Source organism: Populus alba, chromosome 1 (genome assembly GCF_005239225.2).
Source record: "Populus alba chromosome 1, ASM523922v2, whole genome shotgun sequence".
Taxonomy (NCBI): Eukaryota; Viridiplantae; Streptophyta; class Magnoliopsida; order Malpighiales; family Salicaceae; genus Populus; species Populus alba.
In genome coordinates, this window is record NC_133284.1 from 12,318,309 (window position 1) to 12,328,525 (window position 10,217).

The window sequence follows — 10,217 nt, forward strand, 5'->3', positions numbered from 1 at the left end:
TATTCTGTATGAGCTGCTGGTTTTTATAACATTACAAGTTGCTTAATTTGGATAAATTGAATCGCCTAATTCTTAGCTGATCTGTTTCCATAATCAACCAACATCTATTTCTATTTCTGGTTTCTGTCATAACCTTCCTTGCTGCTGCTGTTGATTTGTTTCCATAATAAGCCAATATCTCTTTCTTTTTGTGTTTTGTTACCATGAGAGTTGGCCTGCATTACTCCCATCTCCTTAGACGGTGGACTGGAGACCACCTAGTTCTAGCCATATCATGGTGAACAAGATGATTTCTTGGGCCGAAAGGTTTACAAAGCGAGCCAATCATGGGATTAAAGAAATTGCTCTCTCCAACGAATTGGATACTTGGAAACGAGTTTCAGAGAGGTTGGTGATGCATACTAGACAGAGCAGGCAACAGGGGATATATATTCAAATAAACAGTTTGATATTGATCAAGAAATTATGTACAGACAGAGACTGTATATCAGCGTCTTCCTTTTATGAATATTTCAAAGGCACAGGCTTTTTAATAACACCCAGCCCAAATACTATACACATCACTACCTGAACCAGTTCTTGATGTTCTACGCTGAAGCTATACAATTATCTACAGACAGCATATTTACAAATCCTTCAACTACAGGTCCTAAAAATCAACTTGTAGCAGAAATATCATTTCCAGCGAGTATGAAGCTCCTGGCTCCTTATGACGGGACTTGGCCGGGAAGAGTCGTTGAAACTCTCCAGAGAATAGACCTCCCATCCCCCATCTCTCCAGTAGGTTGAGTATACTTCTGGGATGTGCGCGACTCTCCAATAATCTCCCCCTTGTTCATCTGAAAGAAGTGTCTTGATTAGTTCTTGAGGCATGTCGAAAAACTCTAGCACTTTCAGCTTTGTTAGATGCTCAATGCCTAATGGTGCCTTCTCCAGCAATTTACAGCGCTGAATGCTCAACTTTTCCACGCGAGGCAGCGCACCCACCTCCACTTCCACGCATCTTAGCTCGTCAAATTTATCAATACCTAAAAGCTTGAGTTTCTTAAACCCTCCCACCTTGAAACACAAGGTATCTCCTTCATAAACTTGAAGTAATTCAAGATGCACAAGATTGGGAAGAACCTGAAGAGATTCCAGGGGATCACACTTTAAGCGGCTCCATTTCAAATGAACTCTGACAAGGCTTTCTAGATTAGGTATCCAGTGTGGCAGTGTCTCTAAGCGTCCTGTCAAGTACAACCGCTGAAGTAGCGGAGGAGGAGAGAAAAGGTGCTCAAGATCAAGAATCTCATCCTCTTCTACTGAAAGTAGAGACAAGGCGCGGAGGTTTCTAAGATTTTCGATAGATGAACATAAAGACTTGCCATCTTCCCTTCTCAACTTTACAACACCTAACCTTCTCAGTTTAGTTAGCTTCCCAAGTTCAATCATTATATTACCATTGCCGTGGTTTGCCTGAACGAAACATAGTTTTTGTAGGGATTGCAGTTGTCCTATTTTCTCAAGAGCCTTGAAGCCATTCTTCGAGTGGAAGTGTGCGTAAGACTCAAATTTATAGCGATAAACCAAGAGATGACGAAGTCGTTGTAGCTTCAAGATCTCATCGGGCAATTCAGTGACATACGTGTGTTTGAGATTCAAGGTCTCTAGATGTTGAAGTTTCCCTATATAGGATGGGACTCTACTTACCTTAGTTTCCTTCAAACTTAGATACCTAAGGTAATACAGGTTCATAACTTGAACCGGAAACATTTTTATTGGAGCACCTTGCAAATCCAGCACATGAAGCAGCCTAAAACCATTAGGAAACAAGGTTCGTAGGGGCGACTTCTCTACCACCCCAAACATGAACAAAGAACGCAACTGAGAGACGCACCTGTTCAGTTGTACGTTTCGCACTGTGTAGTGTATTGATAGACGCCGAATTTTGTCTGGCCACGTTGCATTTTGATCCTTGGCTATAACTGCAAAGTTCTGGTCTCTTGACTTTGAAATGATAATCTCTCGCAGGAGGTCATGGGGGCGACATGTTTTGACCCTTCCGTCACTAGCTGTCTCCGCCACTTGCAACAGGCTTCTGTTCAGGAGTTCATTGAAATAGTCCTCTGCAACATCTTCCAACTCCTTTCCATTTTTTGCTTCCACAAATCCTTCCGCAACCCATAGACGAATAAGTTTCATGTGTTCAATTAGATGATCCTCTGGAAAGATGCTAACATACAAGAAACAAGACTTTAGATAGTACGGCAGATCATTGAAACTGAGAGAAAGCACCTTTTTCAAATTGAGAAGCTTATTATTGTCCTCGATTTCAGCACCAAGACTACGTCGAACCATTTCCCATTCATCTATCCTTCGCTTGTCCTTTGTAGCAAGAACGCCACTGATTGCCACAATTGCAAGTGGAAGCCCCTCGCATTTTCTCAAGATATTCTTACAAATATCCTCCAAATGATGAGGACATGAATTCCCCCGGAATGTCTTCCTGCAGAAAAGAGTCCACGACTCTTCTGGAAGCAAGGGCTCCAAGTTGTAGACCTTGCCTTCTGATTCTATGCGAGAGGTGAAGGCTAGATCAGCATTGCGTGTAGTGAGCATGACCCGGCTGCCGCAGTTGTTGGTTGGCAAGGCATACTTGACAGCATCCCACTCATTTACGTGCCATACATCATCCAGGACTATTAGGTACCTTCTTTTCTGCAGGACCTCTTTGATTTTTGATTTTAGCTGACTGCTGTTCCGGCTCTCTAAATTTTTGGGGACTGGCTTCCTCTCTGCAGCAAAGAGTTGTTGAACAATGTCTTTAAGTAGTTCTTCCATCTTGTAAGATCGAGACACTGTAATCCAGGCATGGACACTAAAATGTTTCTTCACTTCTGCATCATCATAGACTTGCTTTGCCAAGGTGGTTTTACCCAGCCCTCCCATCCCAGCAAGCGAAACTACTTCACGTCCTGAACGACCATCGACAAGCCAGTCAACAAGCTTGCTTTTGCGCTCCTCGATTCCCACTAGATCAGTCATGTCTAGAAGAAGGGCATCTTCTCTTCGGTCCTGCCAGCCTGTGCTAGTCGAACTGGAACCTTGTTCAGCTACGCAGAACTTTTGACTGAGTCTGCGATGGCCATCCGAGATATTTCTGATTCTTGAGTTGATGGCTTTTATTTGCGAAGCAATTCGATACCGAGCCTTCATATTTTTTATGCAGCATGAAAACTTATGGATCAAACCATAGAGTCCACTCGCATGATCATGTGCCAGGAGAATTGTGAACTCATCCAGAATATCTTCAGTTTCATGAGCAACGTCTCTTATTTGCTTAACCCACACCTTGACTTCCTCATCTCTCTCTTCTAATGTGTCTGCAACGCGTAGGAAGGCTCTTATCCGCTCCAACTCTCCTCTCACATATACAATTTCTTCACCCCCACCTCTTAATGACTGCAGCTCATTTTCAAAAAGAGGTGCAAGCTTCTCAAGTAGAAAGGTCACTGCACTCTCCGCCATTTTTCTCTCAAACTTTCTTGGATCATTTTTTTTTTCCATCTGCAGGAGTTCCTCTATGTTGAGGACGACTTTTTATAACCAAATTCTTGGTCTTTGTCATATTGTTTATTAATGGTATGCAAATTACGTCATTACTGATGCTTATCTCAACGAATCTTATTCAAGTTGGGCAGTCAAATATCCTTTTCTGGGGTAAGGCTCTCCGCCAACGTCGTCCTTTACTCCTCTATCCTTCTCGAATCACATGACCATAAAACAAACTGTGCGATAAGGTATTTAAGATTATTAAAAATAAATATGAAACTGATTGATAAGATTATTTATTTATTTTGTAAATTCAATGAATTAATTTTGCTTGATTGAATTAGATTTATTGATTTTACAAATTTTATGAATTATCAATAATTAATTAACATGGATAGAGGGATTTCATTCTTCGTAAAAATACAAGTAGAAAAGTAGAAAACTCTTGAATGAAATTATCGTTAATTAATTAATTTAGTTTGCAAGCTTTGAATGAAAATGTATTTGTTGTTGAAATGCGCTATTGACAGGTATCTTTCGACAACTTTTTTTCTTGTCTTGTTTTTTATTTGAGAATATTCTACGATTATATATATTCTTTATATATTTGTAGCTGTCTTTTGTTTCATATTTACATATTATCTTACAAATATATAATTGATTTTTATTAGCCACAGATATTTGAAAGGATATGCAACACCCAGACTTTTGTCTATCCTTACCTTCATCGTATGTCTGTGTAATCAAGAAGGAAGAAAAACAAAAGGCTGAGTCAGCTAAGATAAAGAAAATGCTAGGAAATGTCCAAGCAACGTATAGTTAGATTCAACAGATTACAGTATCTTAACTCGGTGTACTTTCATGCTTTTCAATGGTGATTTTCTTCCTCCTTTTTCTTTTTGGAAACAGCCTTTCATGTGTTTGCCGAAACAATTTGCTGAGAGGATCATTAAGCCAATATTGTTACTTAATTATTTAATGAGTAGCACAAACATTTGACAACGTAGACAGGCAGATGCTGATGTTGTTGAAGTAAAGATTACGCGCCTGTTTGGAAAAGTAGTAGAGACTACTTTTTAAAACACTTATGGTTCAACTGCAATTTCAAACACCGTATGACGCGACAGACAGGGACACCATCTCTACATATATATTAGCAACTTGCATCAATTGAGTGTTTTACGGGGCACTGAAATAGCCAGGATAGTTCTTGCCTGTTTCCGTGCTTTTACACTGTTGTGCTTGTGATAGCTGAAGTCAACAGTTGTGACATAAACATCTGCAATCAAGTTTATCCAAACTTATCCCAGCATCATCTTTGATTCAACCGTCCAAACTACTCCTTGTAAACCTCTTTGCAAGCAACCGCCCCTCTTCCTTGAAAAAGACAGTGCCGCCTGCCTTCATCTTCAACGTTTCGGATGCTTTAATAGCTGCATAAGCTAGTATTGGTCGTTTTCATTGCATCTATGGCCTTGGAAATCTGCATGCTCTATATATCCGAATCTGATCGCTCTTGTAACTTCATCAATATATCTACTAATAATTCATACGTTGACATGTCTCTGTTGCACCAAGTAAATTGCAAAGAGATTTCTCATGAGTGCATTTCTTGCCTGAGACCCAAGTTAGGAAAGGTTTAATTTCGTTGCGTGAAAGATGGCTCATGAATACTTTGACCGGTAGAACCAAAATGAAGATTATAACAACCGAGAACTGTACTTCTTTATTCATTGCTGATATATTGACCGAAAGAAAGAAAAGTAGCATAATTTATATGCTGAAAATTATCTATCCCTTTGATTGATCAGCACTCCTGTACTGCTCTACGATCTTGTTTCTGGTGTTAAAAAGGAAACCAAATTAGGGTAAACCAAATTAGCTAGTATCTCTCGTATCATTTAAAAGAATAAAAAAAATCAGAATAAATTTCATTTCATTCCGAATATCAGTACATTCTGAATTTCTCAGCCAAGTTCCACTCGAGATGTTCCAATTACATTTTGCCCGTTTTGTTCAATGAATTTTTTTTTCTTTTTGTTTTTTTAATGTATTTTTTTTATTATCTAATTTCATCCTCATCAACACTTGTTTTATTGGAAATTAGATTTTATAATTTGTTGTGGTTTTTTTATTTTGTTATCTTAGTCTCATAACCCATGTCATGACTTTATAATTTCATCCTCATAACCCATGTCATTAGTTTGACGGGTTAACATAGTAGTCTCGAGTTTTTTTTGTTTGTTTTTTTTTTAATTAATATTTTTTTCAGTTTCATCATTTAATATTTTGGTTGATTATGAATTATATTTTGTCATTTGTTTTGATTTATTTTCTATGATATTATCTCAGTTTCATAACTAGAGTTACTGGTTTTGCAAGTTAATATGGGTAGACTTAAGTCATTTTATTATGTTTTTTTAGATCATTTTTTTTATTTCATCATTCAACAATGAAATTATTGAGAATTAAGTTTCATAATTTGTTTTGATTTGTTTTATTTAGAGTGATCATAGTCTCATAATTTGAGTAGCAGGTTTGAATGGTTAACCTGAATCGATTCAATATGTTATCATCTTAATATTTTTTTTTTTTAAAAAAATGTCTTGAATTTGTTTTAGTCAAATATGTTTTTATTAGTCTTCCAGGTTATCTTTGAACTTGTTGAGTTGATTGAGTCATTTTAGGTCAGCTCCAACATGGGTTAATTTTTTTTACTAAAAACAATTAGCTATGTCTGGATGTTTAAGGTTGTCAATTTTGTTTTATTTTGCCTGGGATGACAAGTATATCTCATACCATTTTAAAAAACAAAAAACCCAGAACAAATTTCATCTCACTTCGAATATCTATCCATTTTGGATTTCTCAACCAAGTTCCAGTCGAGATATTCCAATTTCATTATGCCTATTTTATTCTATGAATAGTGTTTTTTTTATATATATATAAAATGTATGTTTTTTTCTCTGATATCATCCTTATATCATCCTTAGACTCTGGTCTTCTTAGGACAACCTGCTTGCAATATCAATGGTCAAAATAGCCATATCTCTTCTAGCTGTTAATATTCACAAGACTATCGACGAGTAGCTGTTCATAATCACAACACAACTCGCCGAGTGTGTTTGATATTGTAGTAACTTTTATGGTTATGGTTTCAAAAAAATTGTTTTATAAAACTCACTTTTGGTTGAGGCTGGTTTGATATTTATATATGTTTGGTTAAAACTGTGGTTGAAATTGAGATTGAACAAAAAGTTGTTTAATATGTCTGGTTAAGAATGCTTTTCAAATTAAGGTTATAAAATAATTAAAAAAGATATATATTAATTTTGATGGTTTTTAATTTAAATATTATGGATTTAACTACTGCTATTACATCATGAAATACATAATACTTTATATAAATTTATCTGACAAAGACTATAGTTTTCATGGTTTTTAGAGTGTGCAACAAAATTAGGCAAATATCATCAGGAACAAAATTGGGATTACAATCAAATTCTGTAAATGTTACGCCATCATGCGATCTCTTTCTAATTTATATAGTGTCATTAAATGATGTTAAATGCTAGTTTTTCAAATAAAACACAATTAAAAAAAATTAGTTTTTTTTTACTAGGTCGAACCCGATCCAATATATTTAGGTTTGGGCTAGACCCAGTCTGGTCATGAACAGTGGATTCAGCCAAACTGTGCAAAGTGAATTAAATTCAATTTGCACTTGTAAAGTGAACAGTGCAGAGTTAATTAATTCACTCTGAACATACGAAAATGGGGACCAAGCGATGTGGAACACAGGCAATGAAAAGCAACAATTTTTTGCTTTAGCAAAATCGGTGGTATGACCTCACCCATCTCTAAATCAAAGTTCAAATTTTTAACTAAACGGTTATAAGGTTGCATTTGTTTTGCACCAGTTTTTGTGTTTGCGGTGAAACAAATGTAGCAAGGTGTTTGGTAACAAACCAAAGTGTATTGCAGGGCCCACTAAAAATTAAGTTTGAAGCGCAGTTTCTGTGAAGCAGTTTTTACATGTTTTTTTAACTGAGTTTCGTAAAACTTTGTTTGTTTTTGTGTTTTAAAAGCACTTTTGAAAAAAATTAAATTTTTATTTTTATTTTTTCTTTGCTTTAAATTGATATATTTTTGGTGTTTTCAGATTATTTTGATACATTGATATCAAATATAATTTTTTAAAAATAAATAAAAATATTATTTTTGATACATTTCCAAGTAAAAAGCACTTTGAAAAGCAACCGTAACCACACTTCAACCAAACATTTTAGTTTACATGTTTTTTGCTATACATAAACTTCAACCATAATTTTTACCAAACACGTATCTAAATACAACTAATCATAGCTAACTGAATTTTTTAAAACTTATTTTTTTTAAATCTTAACCACAAAAACTACCTTAAAAACAAACACACTCTAAATTGTGGTTGGGACAAAAAAGTATGTTTAGTATTGTGGTAGTTGTTGTGGTTGTGGTTTGAAAACATTTGTTTTATAAAAAGTACTTTTAGTTGAGATTGTTTTGGAAAAATATATGTTTGGTTAAAACTGTGGTTGAAATTAAGGTTGAACAAAAAGTAGTTTAATGTGTTTGGTTGAAAGAATACTTTTCAAATTAAGGTTATAAAATAATATATATATATATATATATATATATATATATATATGATGTTTTTAATTTAAATATTGTAGATTTAACTGTTGCTATTATATCATGAAATAAATAATATTGATATCAAATATTTTTTATTGTTCCATTAAACTATGTGCAATTTCATCACGTAAGAAATTTATTCAACAAGGATTATATTTTCCATGGTTTCTTAAGCGTGCAACAAAATCAGGTAAAATATCATCTGAAATAAAATTGAAATTACAATCAAATTCTATAAATGCTACGCCATCATGTGATATCCTTTGAATTTATGTAATGTCATTAAATAATATTAAACACTAATTTTTTTAAAATAAAATAAAATTAAAAATTAAAAAAATTAAATTTTGTAGCTGATCATTTTTTTTTTTGTGCACAATTCACTCTGCGCTATTCACTTTACAAAAGTGAACAGTGGAGAGTGAATTAATTCACTCTCCACACATACAAGGAGAGCACATAAATAAGACTAGGAGAAGAACAAAGGGAAAACATAAGAGAAGAAAATGGTTTCAATAGGCCAGCCCTCCTTCACTGTCATCATCATCTTTAAGTACAACAATAGTTAGGAAGACTAGGGGAAGAACAAAAGGAAAAGTGTTTATTAAGAACAGCCCTCGTGGTCGAACAAAAGGAAAATGGATTTGACACGACCAAAAGATTGATGTCTTCTCTCAAGTGTAAGAGTGTCAAAGTAATAGATAACTCAGTAAGATCGGGGTCGAACCACATGGAGGTTAATTGTATAAATTATAGATAACAATAATAAAAACAACAATAACAACAACAACAACAACAATAATAATAAAGAAGAAGAAGTTGATGAGAACTTTGAGATGGAAGATTAATATAAGGATTAAACAATTATAAAAAAAAATGTCAAGGTTAGAGGATCCACTAATGGTATTTCAAACAAGTATAGTATAAACTCTTATTATTCAACTGGAAACCACACACAAAAGAGGTTCCGATCGGATGATTTGTCATTAATAGCTTATTATAAATTGTTAACATGATCATATTAATTATCTTATTTAAGTAACACCAAACTTTTAAATATTGTTAGGAATTCGTGATGCTAACTTATGTTAACAACAAATCAAGTTCCTTTCATAGCACAGGTGTAGGTATACCATACGGTTGGGCTATGAGAGTGCCAAGCATTTGTTGTACCAAGTGTTATACAACACAAATCTAGATTAATCATTTAACAAGCAAGGTATTAAGAATTAGTAAGATAAAAAGATTAGACATGTTAATATTAAACACTAAGGTCCATGTTGAGTTTACACTATACTTATTCTTACACCATTAGTGTAACCTTTTCACCTTGACATAATGAAGAAGAGAAACATAAATAAACAAAATAAGAACATAAATAAGATACAAGTTAACTAAGTAAGGGAAAGGAAATGAAAAGCATAAACAAGATATTAATGAAAGCAAAACTTAAGAATTACAAAAAAAAAAATATAAAGAGAGAGAGCAAGAGCAAGTTCTTGATTTGAACAATTAAGCCCCTAAATGCATGGCAAATGCCTCCTTTTATAGGCCAAAATTTAGAACTATTGATTTGATGACCAATTGTTAAGTGGGTAGCCAACTCTTGACTTGGTGAAAATCCTCATCTTCTTGTCTAAATAAAACATCATTACTAGCATCAGAACTGGAACCACCTATACTCATGAAAGTTATAGGTCTATGTTGGCCTCCCACAAGCTTATCTTTCCTGCATAGGAGCTGATTAACCCAAAAGTAGTGAGAATGAGAGTTAGGATGCAAGTTTAATTCTTGGATGAGAGTTTGAACATCCTTATCAATCTGCTAAGATTGTTTGATCTCTTCCAAAAGTGTAGTCAAAAGAGAAGAGAATGCGAGGGTACTTAGAGCTCCACAGGACACCCTTAAGAGGGCATCAACAACCACATTATCTTTCCCTTTCTTGAACTCAATCTCATAATCTAACCCAAGGAGTTTGGTGAGCCACACATGTTGTGATGGGCAAGTCA

General features: G+C 34.7%; 1 protein-coding gene across 1 annotated transcript; it reads right to left on the bottom strand.

The window, feature by feature from the left end:
• Positions 1-429: 429 nt before the first annotated feature.
• LOC118039192 (disease resistance protein RPM1) lies at positions 430-3,569 on the bottom strand. Its single transcript, XM_035045810.2, has one exon. The coding sequence runs from the start codon at positions 3,547-3,549 to the stop codon at positions 676-678; it is 2,874 nt and encodes a 957-aa protein (XP_034901701.1). The 5' UTR covers positions 3,550-3,569; the 3' UTR covers positions 430-675.
• Between the last annotated feature and the right edge of the window lie 6,648 nt (positions 3,570-10,217).

Coding starts and splice junctions, on each gene's coding strand:
- LOC118039192 (XM_035045810.2), bottom strand. CDS start 3,549: ATGGAAAAAAAAAATGATCCAAGAAAGTTTGAGAGAAAAATGGCGGAG.